This window comes from Xyrauchen texanus, chromosome 36 (genome assembly GCF_025860055.1).
Source record: "Xyrauchen texanus isolate HMW12.3.18 chromosome 36, RBS_HiC_50CHRs, whole genome shotgun sequence".
In the NCBI taxonomy this organism is placed as follows: Eukaryota; Metazoa; Chordata; class Actinopteri; order Cypriniformes; family Catostomidae; genus Xyrauchen; species Xyrauchen texanus.
Window position 1 is genome coordinate 10,046,851 of NC_068311.1, and position 17,933 is coordinate 10,064,783.

General features: G+C 37.5%; 1 protein-coding gene across 2 annotated transcripts in view; it reads right to left on the reverse strand.

The window, feature by feature from the left end:
- Positions 1–1,016: 1,016 nt before the first annotated feature.
- LOC127629695 (periostin-like) overlaps positions 1,017–17,933 on the reverse strand; it is a 32,060-nt gene continuing 15,143 nt past the window's right edge. Inside the window, exons 9-21 of one of the 2 annotated variants that reach the window (XM_052106918.1) lie at positions 17,782–17,916; positions 12,784–12,932; positions 12,085–12,221; positions 11,607–11,737; positions 11,355–11,485; positions 10,511–10,613; positions 10,312–10,379; positions 5,154–5,202; positions 4,410–4,610; positions 3,734–3,778; positions 3,386–3,427; positions 3,267–3,302; positions 1,017–2,358 (exon numbers count right to left, since the gene is read on the reverse strand). In XM_052106918.1, the coding sequence (XP_051962878.1) occupies positions 2,318–2,358; positions 3,267–3,302; positions 3,386–3,427; positions 3,734–3,778; positions 4,410–4,610; positions 5,154–5,202; positions 10,312–10,379; positions 10,511–10,613; positions 11,355–11,485; positions 11,607–11,737; positions 12,085–12,221; positions 12,784–12,932; positions 17,782–17,916 (1,268 nt within the window). In that variant the 3' untranslated portion in view covers positions 1,017–2,317. The remainder of the gene's footprint in view (positions 2,359–3,266; positions 3,303–3,385; positions 3,428–3,733; positions 3,779–4,409; positions 4,611–5,153; positions 5,203–10,311; positions 10,380–10,510; positions 10,614–11,354; positions 11,486–11,606; positions 11,738–12,084; positions 12,222–12,783; positions 12,933–17,781; positions 17,917–17,933) is intronic. The other variant, XM_052106919.1, reaches the window with a different exon arrangement.

Sequence of the window (17,933 nt, forward strand, 5' to 3'; positions counted from 1 at the left end):
ACAATTATATGAAAAAAAGCTCAGAATATGTTGGTTTGCCGCTCTGATAAATAAAATGAAAAGTATGATCCACTTTGATCTGAAGTGACTCAAGCAGGTTGTCAGAAAAATTATATTAATATCTGCATTCAATTCAATAGTTGGAGTTCTTGGAACAATCTCTAACCCAGCTGAATTGTACGTGCAGAGTGCAGTGTGATGCAAGTCCCTACTAGCGCCCCACAATGAACTCCATCTCTATATGTAAATCAACAGCAGCAAGTTTAGTCATGCATTCTGAATTTTGTTTCTCAAACCTAACATTATTACTTGAGTTGGCTTTAAATGTGCATACGTATAGTAATTTTCCAAGTCCAAACTACTACTATAGATAAATAATGGGCTTTTTTCTTTTTGATGGAGTAAGAGTGAAAATATTTTGTTGATGTTGAAATTGCTTAACAATTATGTATATGATGTTAATCGTCATTCCAAACTGTTTGAAGTGCTTATTGTTTTAAAAGTTTAAATGTTTGTTTAGTGCTTAGAGAAGATATACAAAGTTCATGCAATGCTTTTTTTTATATAATTTTCTTTACATAACTTTACATCTTATATTGTTATGTAGTGAACCTTTAGATACATTCACTACATTCCATATTGACACAAAATGTCAGTGTCTTTGCACTAAAGCTTTGTACATCCTGGAAGATTATGCATGATAGAACTGTTTTTTTTAGATGCATGAATCTCAATATACCCTAAAGCAAGCAATTCCTGAGTACTGATTGAACAGGTTAAGCACTGTTGATTACTTGCCACTAAAAAAATTCTGATATACATTGATGTGCCTTCTACAGTTTAATTATTTTCTATGCAAGTAAAATAGTTAGTTTATATGTAAAAGTATTTGGTATATATTTAAATACATAAAGAGCTTCAAGACAAGGACATCTTATATAAGCACTATTTTTTTTAAGTGAAGTAATGTGTTATAGGGAATGCTTGAGTATCTCTAAAAACGGACTTAAACACAATTGCATGTCTAAAAGTTGCGTTTATTAAGGAAATTGTAAAATAGAATGGAAAGTGCATTAAAAATTGGACAGGTAAAATGAAGATGCAGTTTGAGAGATAGCTTTGACATTTTCAAAACATGCATTGTGCTTCATGTGATGAAAGCTGTTCAAATCTGTAAATTGACACAAAAACACTGAGGAAGAAATATCAAACCTTCACCCTATCAGAAAATAAAAACAAGCTTAAAATTGTTTTTAACAAAACAATTTGCAAGCATAATTCAATCTTTATTTAAGGCTTTGCCCTATCTAAACATGAGCACCATAAAATCATTGTCCGTGCAATGATAAACTGTATCCCAAAACAATAATTAACAGCAATTAATATTGCTGGTTTAAGGTATTTTTACACTGATCAGCCACAACATTAAAAGCACCTGCCTAATATTGTGTAGGACTCCCTCGTGCCAGACGGGCTGGTTTAAGTATTTCTGTAACTGCTGATCTCCTGGGATTTTCACACACAACAGTCTCTAGAATTTACTCAGAATGGTGCCAAAAACAAAAACACCCAGTGAGTGGCATTTCTGTGAATGGAAACGACTTGTTGATGAGTGAGGTCAACAGAGAATGGCCAGAATGGTTCAAACTGACAAAGTCTTCGGTAACTCGGATAACTGCTCTGTAAAATTGAGGTGAGAAGAATATCATCTCAAAGAATGCTATTCTGAGATGCGGGTTGGCGCTGTTTTGGCGGCACGAGGGGGACCGACACAATATTAGGCAGGTGCTTTTTAATGTTGTGGCCGATCTGTGTATAATGCTAAATGCTAAACTTTCCCCACACCACAACTCCACGTGCATTTCATATGCACACCTACATTTTTTGAGCTAGGATGCCTTATGTATACCCAACATAGTTCTACAAACCAATAAGAATCATGTATTATAAAAAATAATCAAAAATCACATGAAATGGTTTGTGTTAACACAAGTGATGGCTGATTCATAAGATGAAACAGACTTTCTTCAACAAAAGTTTTAAACTGCACTTTACAAAAAAAAGAAATATATATATTTACATAAACATATGGGGAACCAATTGATATCCCTGTTCTGACTAAATATACTTGAACAAATATAATTATTTCATCTCTGGAGAACAAATCAAACTGTAATTATCAATCTTGATTTTTATTTTGCCTTAAACCCAGCTCCAACCTGATAGGTTCTGAAACGTTGCACAAGTAAATATAGGAAGTATGTGGCTTATTCCTTGAATTCCTTGTTAACACTTTAGTTCTTGTGTTCTACTTTGCCTAATTTGCGTTGGCCATTCTGGTTCTCCTGCGAGGTGCTCCTGGAAATTTGAGTATAGAAAATAGGTCACGGAAAACTTTTAGAACATTGCTTGTTCACTTTAGGCATGCAATGTAAAATAAAATGAATGCTCCCAAAAGTGTCATGCATGTACAAGCACTTTCATCCAGCTGTTGGTTATGCTATGACCTCTTCTGTGTGCAAATATTAAACTGCTTGAAGGGAGAGTTCACCCAAAAATGAACATTCTCACACCATTTACTGACCCTAATGCCATCCCAGATGTGTGTGACTTTCTTTCTTGTGCTGAACACAAACAAAGATTTTTAGAAGAATATTTTAGCTCTGTTGGTCCTTATAATGGAAGTGAATGGTGATCAGACCTTTGTAGCTACAAAAATCACAAAAGGGCACATAAAAATAATCCATAAGACTCCAGTGATTAAAAACATATATTCAGAAGCAATATAAGTATGGTAGAGAAACAGATCAATATTTTTGTCCTTTTTTTTACTATAAATCTCTTTCAAAATTTTCAAAATTTGAAAGAATGTGAAAGTGGAGATTTATGTAAAAAATCTAAATTTATTTTGATCTGTTTCTCACTCACGTTTATCATATCACTTCTGATAAATGGATTTAATCACTGGAGTCTTATGGATTACTTTTATAAGGCCTTTATGCAATTTTAGGAGCTTCTAAGGTCTAGTCACCATTCACTTGCATTGTAAAGACCAATAGAGCTGATCTTCTAAAAATATTTATTTGTGTTCTGCAGAATACAGAAAGTCATGCATATCTAAAAGATGGCATTAAAGTAAGTAAATGATAAGAGAATATTTGGGTGAACTATCCCTTTAAACCAGATTAAACCAGCTAAAACTAGTAAACCATCTTTTTTTCAGCATGGTATTGCTTTAGTAAACAATTCTTTAGTAAATTATTTACCTTGGACTCTTCTTCCAGGCACTCTTCTTGTTCCCCCTGTAAATGGAATAGAGAGACAGGTCACACATGTTTCCCAAACTATTTAGTGAGAGATACCCACGCAAATGTCAAAATCTCACCTTGAATGTATGTATTCAAGCCCTCAAGGTTTTCGTCAAAATCTAGAGGGAAAAACATGGAGAACAGAACAATTTTGGCATTTTTGTGGTTATACATGAGAATAAGAAAGAAAAAGGAAGAAAGTTTTGTGGTTGATTAACTCGGCTATACTCCATAGCCTGTAGCATAGCTAATTCCAAGATTGTATAAAGAGAAAACATCCAAGGTTTAGTTTCCTTTACTATTACCCTTATCACAATAAACAGACACTGTAACCTGGAATATGACAGGAACTTTATTGGGGGGGGGGGGTGAACGGTTAGCTTGGGTACTAGCATGCTTATAGAGGGTTCAAAGCAGCACACTACCATATAGCTCCAAATCAGAGGAGCTGGTGACTGAGTATTCAGGACCTGTTGATACAAAATATTCAGCAGGTGTCAACATTTATGCAATCCAAATCCAGGAAACGATAGGTCGGTTCTGGCTACAAAGGAACTATTGAGAAACAGCACATCTGTTTGGAATAGTCATATTCCAAGTCAAATTATGTGTAACTAATTTGTCTAACCCTGCAATTACGTTGTTATTTGTAGCTATAAATGGGTAGTTGACATTACTTTTGGGAACATGACCTGTACTGTGGTGTGACAATGCTAAACTTGATCTAAAACAGAATTTTTCTAATTCTTTTATCATTTTGAATGCAGTTCCATGACAATATCAGGGACAACATACAATATTTTTTCTTTCAAAAATTGTCATACTGCAGAACCATTTCCAATGAACTAGTGAAGGCAAAATGGTGATTAAAATAGTAACAAACAAAAGGGAAATGAAGAACAATCAAAGTACATTAAATATCATATATTCCCTTGTACATTCATACTAATTTTAACCTAAAAGTCTGTTGATTTAAAAAAAAATTATGGACCCAAATGCGCTTATAATCCATTAACCAAGCAATACAAAAATAGTGTTTTTCTTATAAATTTTAAAATATTCATACAAATTGGTATCATGGATGTGGAACATAATATTTACCTTCAACGACCCTGGTGACTTTGGTGATAGAGGGTTCACTTTCGATTACCCTGGTAACCTTAGTGATAGAGGGTTCACCTGAGATTACACGGGTAACCTTCTTAAATTTTGGCTCACTCTCAATGACCCTTGTCACCTTGGTGAGAGTGGGCTCTCCCTGAATGACTCTGGTGACTTTTGTGACTTTTGTATCACCGGGTACTGCAGAGGCAAATATAAGAAACAGGCTAATTGTTATACAAAACATCTTCATGCAGCAGAGAGCAATAATCTAATTCACTGGGGTCTATTACCTGTGATGAAGGGAAAATATACTTATTTCAGTAACACTTTAGAAAAAGGTTCCATTCGTTAACATTAGTTATGCATTAGATATCATGAACATGAATGAATAATGTATTGTTTAAAGCATTTATACATTTTTGTTGATCTTAGTTTACAAAAATAGAATTGTTCATGGTTAGTTCATGTTAGTATATAGTGCATTAACTAAAGTTAACATATACAACTTTTGATTTTAAAATGTCTTGTTGAAATTAACATTAACCAAGATTATTAATAAATGCAAATAAAGTATTATATATTGTTAGTTTATGTTAACTAATGTAGTTTGCTAATGTTAACAAAGGGAACCTTCTTGTAAAGCGTTACCATTAATTCAGCATACAATACAATAGTTGTCTTTAGAAATTCATTGGAAAACTGCACCGCATTAATATGAAGATCATCATTTTTGATACATACTTGTCATAAATGTCAGAGGGATCTCTTGAAATCTGTATCCTGAAACAAACTGCAAAGTAAAGAAGTTTTCAGAAGTTGGAAATTTGCACCCATGCAAATATCTATTACACTGCTTTAGGCATATTTGAGATTACATTTGTTTATCACCACACATCTGTTTTCTGAGATCATATCGAGTCATGAAGCCTGAATCTGGTTGGCACATAACCAAATTGAATTCAGACCTCCAGGGTTACCAAAAGAACAGATTTAAAGGGATAGTTTGACCAAATATTTAGATTCTCCTTCTGTTATTCACACTGGTGACACTAGGGGTTGCCCTTGGGAGCCCCAAACCATCTCATTCAGATTTTTTCTTCGGTGCCGAGCGGTTGTGTTCAGTGAGCTGAATTACTCTGCCGATCCATTCATCTCTGTATCCAGTAAGCTGTTGGATTTATGGCGCATTGCAGCGGTTTCTCCCCCTCTTGCACCGATGTTGTGCAGAGAATGCCCCGGTGCCCTTCAGAAGCTAAAAAGTGTATATCCCTTCCTCACAAAGTGTATTTTCCTACTAAAAGAGTGGCACTTTTTCAAGATGCCTTTTCATTTGTGTATTATTCCTGGTTGCGGTCGCTATCTCTCCGCTTCTGATGGCCATGATCGCGGTCTCACGTGTTAGGCGCTACCCGCATGGAGACAACTTTCGTGGAATGTTCATGTCCTAATTGCGAGAACATGATCATGGAAACATTGCGGTCCTGGCTTATTTTCGTCAGAGGGAAAGCCACCCCAGTGGCTCCCCGCCTCAGTCCTTCTATTTATGGTACGAGGCAGAGTCGGTCAGCACTGGGGGTGATTTGGGGACTTCAGTGAGAGCTTTTTCTGCCGGGTACCACCCATGGACCTCCCACTCCCAAGCACGGCCAAGAGTGGCACCTCAGGCTCTGCCCCATCACGAGGCGCCACCCGCCGATACGTCCAACATGATTCTCCCCTTGGTCCCCCTCACCTGGAGCTTGGGGCCGTGGCTCATGCTCCCCAACCAGTCACGTGGCTGACCAGGACTGTCCGACTGAGCTACGTGATTCAGTTCACCAGGCACCCACCCAGGTTCAGCAGCATCCACTTTAACTTGGTGAGGGGCGAGAAGGCCGCCGCGGAGATCATGTCCCTTCTACGGAAAGACACGATGGAGACTGTCCCTTCAGCCGAGATGAAGAAAGTGTTTTACAGCCCCTACTTCATCGTACCCAAGAAAGGCGGTGGGTTGCGGCCAATCTTGGACCTGCAAGTTCTAAACTGGGCTTTGCTGATGCAAAAACGCATGATTGGCTTGCGGCGGTAGACCGGTAGGGGTCCTGCAGGCGTTCTCTGTTAGCAAAATGTGCCTGGAGTTTGGTCCGGGTTACTCTCATGTGATACTGAGACCCTGACCGTATTATGTGACTAGGGTTTCCACGACCCCATTTAGGGTGGGGTGTGGTCTCCGTGGTGTCCTCCCCTTGGGAGGGACACCCCCTGACATGGACACTATATGGCCCCCAGATGAACGTTTTCATTACTTTTGGGGAGAATAAAAAGAGAAGAGGCTGCAGCTGGGTCAGCTGGTCCCTAATTTTGGCCAGTTGACTTGTTCCCGAGGTGCAGTGTACCATTTGATGCCTGTAAGAGCATTGGGGAGGTTACGTGATGGCCCGGTGCGCTGCTATGAGGCAGGCAGAGGTCTGCCCATCTCACACCGCCAGTCCATGTAACACAGTTCAGTTAGTCATGGCGTATTGTATAGGGACCCCTAGTGTCACTACAACGACGAGTGAGTGACATAAGGGGAACATCTCGGTTACTGTCGTAACCTCTGTTCCCTGATGGAGGAAACGAGACTTGTGTCGAGACACTTCTTTCAGTGCCTTGGCTTGGTGCACTTGCAGGAGAGCCATGGCATGCAGGGTGGAGGTGGCCTGTCCAGCAGCACCGTAGCCGCCAGTGATGATGTAATTCCCATTGGCCTTTTCTCAAAGATCACAGGTGTTTAGGGCTCCCAAGGGTGACCCCTAGTGTCACTACATCGACACTTGTTCATCAGGGAATGGAGGTTACAGCAGTAACCGAGACATTCTCTCATCATTTACTCCAAGGCCGTAACCACATTATACATTGAGGGGGACATGTCCCCCCCAATAATTGATATCCTTGTTGCGGTTCTGCTGCAGTTCATTATGCACCACTGTTTAAGTTGTCATTAAGTTGTTGCAGGAATATCATAATGGTTTAAAAAAAAAGCTAATTTTTTGCATGCATAGTAGTTTAACAACACTAGTCAATATTGTTTGAGATAGCCAATCAAATTGAAGATGAATTGATGCATTATTCCAGTGCCACGCAGCACGCATGCAGTAGTTCAGGATAAGAATGTTTAGTGTCATGTAAGATGTCAATATATAAATAAACATGCAATATTTGCCCACTATTCTATGATTGAAATGTTGTACAGACCAACAGTCATTTTCAAAGGTGGAAACTATTCACCATTTGGCAAATTTGCCATTTTGAACGTGATTCATTTGTCGTTCATTATTTTGAATGTAAAAACAGAGCCGTTTTCATCATATCAAGCTCAAGACAAAGAGCGAATGTGTATATTGTAAAGGAATTGAATGAATTTGATTATCGATAATTATATAATTATAAGTATTGATAATTCACTTGACATTGTCTTAGAAGATAATATATAACACAAAGTAAAGCATTTTCACTCTCAGATTAAAACTAGAACACTGTAAAACCTGTGACTTGAGGATTCAGTTGAGTTTTTAGGTTGTGACAAATATTTTAAGGTTGTGTAAATCAATTTAAGATGTTCTAAATCAATTCTTTGTCTTTAATTCACGAGTCTTCTTTTAATAGAGACCCTTTTATTTTGAGGATGAGCCACCAGTTAAAGGAGTAGTTCACCTAAAAATTGAAAATGTACTTTTACTCAATCATTTACTCACCCTTATGTTGTTCAAACCCCACATGCTGTTACTTTTTCTTGGAACATAAATTATATATGTTAAGCAGCTCTATTCCATAGAATAACAGTTTATAGTGTGCAAAAGCTGTCAAGATTCAAAGAGGACAAATACTATAAAGCATTAAAAAAGGTTCAGTATAAAGACATCATAACAGTAGTCCATATGGCTTGTGCATTATATTCTAAGCTTTCTGGGGCCACACAACTGCTATGTGTTGTATGGACTACTTTATGGTATATTAATAATGATTTATTTTTTCTTTGGACCTTGAGAGTAGTGCTCAATATGTACTGTGTTTGTATGGAAAAGAGCAGCGTTCGGCTTCTCAAAGAAAAGATTGTGTTAAGATTCTACTGGGGGATAAAACACAATGAGGGACAACTTGTATATTCTCTTTGCTAGCCAACTGACACAGTCAGTACAGATAACAGTCATTTTACAGATACATCAATGATGAAAAGAAATTCAAATTGTATTTGTGTTTTCTTTGATACAGCACAAAAAAGAAAGAAAAGATGACTAAATTGGGCAAACTGATAGCAATATAGACACAGTGGAAATCTTGTGCTCTATGAACTTCTGTGTGAAAAAAAAATTATACAATTTTGGGCCTTTATTGTATTTAAAGCATTCAGAGAAGAAAATTATTGCATTCAGAGCCTTTACTATTTTAAAGTACCAAAGAGGACCATATTTGTAACCTCAACACCCATGACCCCCCTCCAAAATGGTTTAGTCCCCCCCAATGTTCAAGACACGGTTACGGCCTTGACTTACTCACCCTCATGCCATCTCAGATGTGTATGGCATTCTTTCTTCTGCAGAACATAAACAAAGGTTTAGAAGAATATCTTAGCTTTGTTGGTCCTTACAATGCAAGTGAATGTTGACCAGACCTTTGAAGCAACAAAAATCACATAAAGGCCATATAAAGTAATCTATGGCTACATTCACACAGTCAGTCACACAGACTGACAACAGCATTTACTTACCAGAGTGAGTCTTGAAATGTCCTATTCATACAAAATCTTATAGTAGCAGCTTGAATACTGTCTGTATGAACAAATAACTGAAGTCACAACCATATTCGAACACCTGTGACCATAGTGACAGTGACTAAAGTAAATATTAAAGATGGCGACATCCATAACAATGGCATTATTAAATAAACAAAATGATGCGTGTGTTCATTCATCAGATCATAATTAGCCAACAGTGGCTTTGAATACCTTTTAACCATGTGCAGAGCGCAGCATTTATCGTGCTGCTCGCAGTCACAGCGGTTGGAACTTCGGATGTCATGAAGCTCATATCTCCGTTTCCCAATTAACTAAACACCTCATGATTAACTTGAGACATGCTTGTGTACAGTGCAGTATGGCTTTCACATTATATGACATGACAAACAACTAGTTGTCCAGTGTGGTTCTGTTCACACAGCACAGATTTGCAGAAAATGACGTTGTGAGACCTGAAAATGTGCAGGTGTCAGTTTGGTTATAGAATGTAGTTATCACACTCGTAAATAACCGTCGAGTGTATGAACACAACCGTATTAAGCACCCAAAACAGGTTTGAAAAACGTATTCTGCTGCTGTGTGAACATGGCCCATATGACTCTAGTGTTTAAATCCATATCTTCAGAAGCGATATGATCAGTGTGGGTGAGACACAGATAAAAATGGCCTTTTTTACTATAAATCTCCATTTTCACATTCACATTCGTTCACACTTTGAAAGTGAAAGTGGAGATTTATGGTAAAAAAGGACATTGTTGATCTGTTTCTCACCCACACCTACCATGTCACTTCTGAAGATATGGTTTAAACCACTGGAGTCGTATGGATTACTTTTATACTGACTTTATTTGCTTTTTGGAGTTCCAAAGGTCTTGTCACCATTCACTTGAATTGTAAGGACCAACAGAGCTGAGATATTCTTCTAAAAATCTTTGTTTGTGTTCTGCAGAAAAAGAAAGTCATACACATCTGGTATGGCATGAGGGTGAGTAAATTATGAGAGAATTTTAATTTTTGGGTGAACTATCCCTTTAAGGCAAATAGGCCTCCCGAACGGGTCCTCAGGGATGTGAGCCTCAGTCTTTCTGTGGACTGGTTCATGCATATGACTAGGTTTTGAAGAATCATGTCATAATTCAATACCTTAATTTGGATGTATCGGATAATCCTTCTGATGAGTGAGAGGAGTTCCTGGCTCCCGATAGGAATATCTTTACATAAAATAAGACATAAGTTTGGTAGTTATTGAAACATGCATTTGATTTCTACAATAAAGCCTCTGCAAAAGAGAACATTTTGAACAATGGAATTTATTAAGCTTATGTATTTGTATAATGCTTACCCTCAGGGTACAGAAGAGTCCTGATGATGTGAACAACTCCATTTGTGGCCATTAGATCAGAATCTGGAACTTTCACGGTGTTCACTTGCATGCTCGCGTTTGCCTAAAGATTTGTATATATATATATATATATATATATATATTGTTACAAAGAAATATTATAATAAAACATAAACTGTAAAAAGTGAATACTTTTTTAACCTTATAGCACTACATCTACTAATCCTGAATCTTAAAAATGACTGACATTAGTGTAATGGCAATGTTTACAGGTTGATACGGTCATTTTGAAAAATATTTGACATGAATAAAACCAGTTTGTTGTAGATGCTGACACATGCAACATTTTTAGGTTATTTAACAAAGCATAATTTTACAGCAAAAAATTAATAAATAAATAAATAAATAAATATATATATAGGTGGGCTGGTTTGAGTATTTCTGTAACTGCTGATCTCCTGGGATCACACACACAACAATCTCTAGAATTTACTCTGAATGGTGGCAAAAACAAAAAACACCATTGAGGTCAACAGAGAATGGCCAGACTGGTTTGAACTGACAAAGTCTACAGTAACTCAGATAACCATTCTGTACAATTGTAGTGAGCAGAATAACATCTCAGAATGCTATTCTGAGGTGTGCTGTTTGGCGGCACGAGGGGGAGATTTAAATGTTGTGGCTGATCAGTGTATATACGTATACAGCATATACATATAGATTATTTGTATTTTAACCAAAGAAATATTATGGAGCCAAGCCAATCATGACGTTACTCCAAGAACGCATCTAAATAGTTGAGCACATCTCTCTATATAAATCAGTTGATGTGCTGGGTACTTACATATAAAACCTTGAGATTGCTGCCCTGCATGGATTTTAGGAGGTTAGTCACACCAGTCTCCAAACCTCCACCAATAAAGACACCCCGACTAAAGTGATACAGCAGGATGGCTCTGAGGGCATTCATGTCACCTGATCACAGAGAAGAGAATTTGTCGCTTCATGTAGCCTCTATCATTCATCTTTAATCTAATTTATCCTGAATAAAACATAACTGAACAGTATTTTTTGATGTGTTGTGCATAGTACTCACTCTTTAAAAGAGACAAGTCTCTCTCACTGAGCCCGGCAAAAGCCTCATCTGTGGGAGCAAAGAGTGTGAAATCTCCACCCTGTTTCAGCAGATCTGTCAAACCAGCTGCCTCAATCAGAGACAAAAAGATCCTGCAGCAATGAAGTAACACAATCACTACAAAGTAAGAATGCAATCCTCACATTGACCATGATAATTTCATTGCCGGCATCATTAATATTACGAAAGTGTCACACAAAGGCCAAGTGGCAAACCTTTCTAAACATTAGCATTTATATATAGTAGTGGTTCTCAACTGGTTTTGTGTCAGGACCCAGATTTTTATTTAGACATTTTGTTTAGACAAACTATATTGAGAACCACTCATTTAATATTTGTTTTGTGTGCTGTACTGCAGTTTTGTACAATGAGACATGAAAATAAAAAACTGATGTTTATCCATAATTTTTGAATTTTTTAACCTTTAAATTTTCCTTACTTGAAGGCTCCATTCTTAAACAGAATTTGGTACATGTTGGACTCTGCTGGAGAGATCAGGGTCTTCATGAGATGGAGAGCACCATTCCTTCCCTCTTTGCTTCCACGGATCAAGCAGGCATTCTCAATGCAGAGAGCCTTCATAGTTAAAAAATATTATGAGGCAGTTTACTTCTTCTGAATATACTAATGGCACTGTTCAAGTTATTACATAGTTTATACAATGTCAATAAATATCACTGTCAGTAATGGCCAAAGAATAGGAATTCATATAGGATTTTTGTGATGCTTTTCAAATCATAAGCAGAAACTTAAAGGGATTCTTTAATATTCTGCTTATGATAAAAATAAAGATGAGGCACCTAAAAATACAAATTCTGTCATAATTTACTCGCCATTATGATGTTCCAAACCTGTATGATTTTATTTCTTTCATGGAACACAAAAGGAAATGTTAGTCAGAATGTTAGGACTGAGAGCATCAGTCACAATTCACCTTTAATGCATCTTTTTCCCAGACAATGAAAGTAAATGGTGCCTGCGGCTGTCAGTCCCTAACATTCTGCTTAATATCTCTTGTGTTCCCCAAAATAAAGTCATACTGGTTTGGAACAACATGAGAGTAAGTAAATTATGTCAGAATTTTCATTTATAAGTAAACCAACCCTTTAAAAAATAGGAGATATAAAATAAAACTGACTGTGCGGTACACGAAAACTCTGAGAAATTTCCCTCCAAGGGTTTCCAGGCGCTGACCATTGTACAGCTGACTTAGCACAATCTTGTTCTTCAGGACGTGGTTTTCCAGGATGATCCTAAGGAAGTTCTGGTCCATGGACATTACCTCATCTACATCAGAAAAAGCTAACTGGTAAAATGAAGTTGTTATCTTAAGGGGCTATCCTCCTGAGACCAGAGTGTGACTGCTGTGAGCATTTTTCATTTCCCTTTTGGATTTTAACTAGTAGCACACATTAACATGCAAAAATCCTAGAAAAAAATGCCCAGAATCATCCAATCACTGCCACAAATGTTAAAATAAATGTATACATTATAAATTCTGATTCTAAGTACTGATTGCAATTGTCCCATGTCTGCCAACCATGTTGAGTAGTTCAATCATAATCTGCAGCCTGAAACTGAACTTTTGATAGGAAGTTTGGATTGAATGCACATGGCTTCATTGGAAACCTATAGGATGCTCCCTTCCTCCCTATTTAGTGAATCAATCACTTAACCTCCGAAGTGCTGTCTGTCTGCACTGGTCTCAGAACAGTTAGAAATGCACCGTATTTTCATCATAACTCTGTATAAAACCCCTGAAAGCAACTTGAAAATGCACAGTAAATATAGGATTTCTAATAAAAACGTGTGCTATTGTACACATGAGTGTACATTGTGTTTAGCAGTGTGGCATTTCGTGATAAATTGCTCACATTTAAAAAATTTCATTTTGGATGAAACTAGAGACTCTAATCTTTTGACTCAAACACGGTTTCGATTAGTAAAAATGTAATTAGGTTTCTTAGATATAGTTTTGTTGGCGTTTCTCCCAAAGACAAACTCCGCTGTGATCAGCGCCATGTTGTTTTGTCACATTACTCTGTACATAGAAAGTTTAACCCTTGACTGACAGCCCAGAGTCTCCTGAACTGAGAACAGCTGGTTTAAATTAAATGAAATTATGCGTTGCGTATAGGGAAGTTCACAACATCCATGCATGTGAATGCGGGGGTAACACAAGGATGTGCTAGATGGATGTATTTGACCCTTGTGCTGTGTCTATATGTTTTTTCAGCATCTTGAGCAGAAGTGCCGAATTTTTAGATGCCAAGCCAAGTTAAAAAGAACTTTGACTTTAAAAGAACGTGTCTTGAGATACCTGTGTTCTGTTATATTCACTTCGCCGTATCTAGCTTTTTATGCGCAAAAATATGTTTGGTCTGAATGGCCCTAAAGTTGGTATTTCTACTCAATCTGACACTTAAAATAACTTTTTAATAATTGTTGGTGTAACCTATTGTATTCAAGTTGATATCATTATGTGAAATACATTTTTAGACTTGAAATTTTAACATTTCTACAGTGTAGTTGTGATAAGATTAGTATAACAACAACATGATATAAACTGATTTATAGACATTTTTAGAAATGCCTTCATCAAAGAAGCCCACACCAGTCTTTCAAACTACAGCATGTATAGACTTGGCCGGCCATTCATGAAGAGCAGTTTGTGGAATGTGCATTCCCAGACAGGACCTTTAGTTATTTAAACCCCGGGCACTGTCCTTTTCCCCTCATGCAGCACAGTAAAATGAACGATTTACCCTGTAAACACAATGTGATGAATGTGTTCACCTGCTATTAGTCACAAATTAACTACAAACATTATGATGAGGTGAAAGATCCAGCTTTGCCTCATGTGAGGTCTGGAACTTTCCCTCTGTGAGGTGGGATAACTGATACTTTTAAACCTTCTATCACCATATATTCAGTGTTGAACTTACAGCAACTCCTGTTAGTAAGATGGAAAGTTAATACGTTTACTGTACATTTATGCATTTGGTAGAGGTTTTCATTTAAAGTCAGATACAGTGCATTTGAGGTATACTGTACATTTAATCAGATTGTGTGTTACCTGGGAATCAAACCCATACCCGTGCAGTGTATAAATCATCTGTTTTCTAACTTGCTGTTTAGGGAGCAATCTGAGTTATAGTTATGGGAGAGGGGATGTTAACAGAGAAAAGACCCAGCAAGATATGTCATAAATTGAAATAGCAGGGGTCTTGCTAAGTTAGAATAAACACAGATATGAAAGAGAAGCAATGAGTAGTCAAACTGATTACATTGTGAATTTTGAGTCAGGAGGTCGAATATTTTGCTGAAATTAGTGTAAACTAATCAAAATTTGAATCTCAGCCCCACAGAGGCAGAAGCTGGAAGTGTTGTAGAATGTATGGGCAAGTGTGAGCTCCAGTTTCCGGGTGAAATGTCCATAGAGTGGCATAGAGTGAGTGGTATTTAACATATTTTATTATCTCTGCACCCTAGTCCAAACCCCAAACTTAAACCTAACCATCAGTGGAGTAAAAATGTCATTTTAAAGTGAAAATGCAACCTCTGAATCATATTTGCCAATGTTTCTGTGAATGTGATTAATTCCCGATTTCCACGGGACCAGAGCTCATGTCTTGTAGATCACTCATGCAACACAATATCAGTAGAGCCACATGAAAGGTAAACACATTAGAACTGATGCATAAATGTCTGATAGGGATGCCGCTTATCAGTAATTGAGCAGAATGGGGTCTCTTTCAGGGCACATGATCTTTCGGAAACAGTATTTCGCTTTCCCTGCTCATGTTGGAGCAGTGGAGATAACCACATGTGACCCCCACGTCCACATGCATGGACGTTGTATTTTGGCTTTGCTATGCGCAATGCATGATTTAAATGAACAAAAGCTGACTGAATACTGCTCAAAAGACTCTAGACTGTAATTTAAAGGGTTAACTTCTGCCACAAAGAGTCACGTGACACAGCAGCATGTCGTCGATTTCCTTGAAGCACTCCTACGGATGCAGCAATAAGAAATCTCTTAATGTTTTTAATTGAAACCTATTTTGTTGTAAAGAGTTTCATTTGATATGCAGCTTTAAAAAATCAGTTTAACATACATTTTGTTAAGTTTAATTTTGTTATCACTGTGCAATATGATTCTATTGATTTTTTTCAGAGGATTTATATGGAGTTAGGATCAAAATAAGGTGCATTTCAAACTGTTCTGAGACCAGTGAAGATAGACAGCACACTGGAGGTTAAGACATTCATTAATTAGGGAGCATACTATCACTTTCTATGCAGCTAAATGCTTTCAATCCTAAAACCAACCAAAATTCAGTTTCAGGCAGCAGATGATGTTTAGAACACTCAACATGTATGGCAGACATGGGCCAATGGTAATCAGCACATAGATTCAGAAATTGATGATGCTACATTTTATTTAAAAATGGTTGGCAGTGATTGGATGATGCTCATGGTTGGACTTATTTATTCAGCTTTACAGAAAATCAGGTTTAATGTCTGTAACGTCTTAAAAACATGAATAACCAACACTATTATTTAAAATTTCACAACTTAGTTCCACTGTCCAAATATGTGGACATTAATTTTAAGAAAATTAGGCTATTTGCTCTAGAATGTTTACAAATCAAAATGGAAAATGCACACAACAGTCCCGCGGGGGTCTCAGGAGTATAATAGGTGAGTGGGACCATGGGAAACAGAGACTGTTATGTATTCAGACACTGTTAGTTAAAGGGGTCATGTCAAGGGAATAAAATTTTCTATATTCTATTATAAAAACATACTGTAAATTACAGAACTCAAAACCTAATTCCAATATAATAAAAGCATTTATTGAAACCAAGCTGCCAAAACGCCCCATTCTCTACTTCCGCGACTTCCCTACGTCACTTGGGGTACTCATTAATTCAAGACGACCTCTACAACAACAACATCAACTCCTATTTTTAAACCATCGCACCCACGACCCTGCCTACTGGTGCTCGCTTGGCTCGCTTGGCTCGCTTGGCTCGCTTGGCTCGCGAGACAGAGAGAAGGACAAAAGGCCTACTGTCTGTGGCCTAACATCTCCTGAACACGAAAGGGGACCCATTTGGACTTTTTTTTTATTATTTTGTATTCAAACATGCACTACACAGACGTCTTTGGCTGTTGTCAACTGTCTGGCACACTTTTAAAAGACGCAGTATCAAGTTTAAACTCTGAAGAGAAGATGTGTTTCATCAGCTGCTGTGACTCCTGTTGTTTTGTTGCTTAAACTGCTCAACAAACTGTTCGGTCGCCCATCAGCACTCTTTTTAATTGTTGATGTATGAAAACACGCGCTAGATTGATGTCTTTGACCATTTTGATTTTTTTTAATTTATTTGCACCTCAGAGCAGGGTGATAAACTGGATGTGTGCGTCTTGTGAAGCAGTTATAAAATTAAGGAATTGACAGGATATGGGGCAGTTAAAAACACTATTGGTCCTGATCAAAAACATAAGTAAACAGTTAAAGTCATTAATATTTAAAATGTCGTAATTGTTTATGATGTTGGCATGCTGTCTACACCAGGCACGTCAACACAAACTTTCTGCAACATTTCTATGTGTTGTTGGCATAGCGCCAGTGCAAAATGGAACAGAACACCTGTTCGTTTACTGTTGGAGTAACGTGCTGCAATGGACGCTTCCATGGTAGACAACATCATTGATTATAGGCTCTGGTGTAGACTGGGTGTGAGTGTTAACAGTTGTGATTGAGATGAATAGTGTAATATATTCGGATGCAATGTGTTGGATGTACATTATGTGTAAACCGTGAAATGTACATTTCTCTTTTGGTGCTTGTTTATTCTCTTCCGATTGGCATAATTTGAGGGACTGCATGCTGTTAGCCAATCGTAACTTACATTGATGTTTAAAGGAGGAGCCGAGGCAAAGAATTCTCTTTTTAGAAAGATGGTCAGAGACAGGGTGGAAAATTATCATATATTACAAAATTATAACTGTTTTGGTGAAACATTTTTTTTCACTTTACCACCTATCAGTGGACCTCAGGGAAGATAATGAAACTATAACAAAAAGAGCATTTCATGACCCCTTTAATAAATTCCAATTTACTCACCATTGAAGGCTGTGTTGAGTGGGGCCAGGAGTGTGTACTCTGCCTGGGGTCTCATGGCTGCAGACAAGCCTAGTTCCATCAACATGTCACTGAAGGTAGCCTGAGATTGTCCAACCAACTCCATAACCTGTTTAGCTTATAGGACAAAGGCA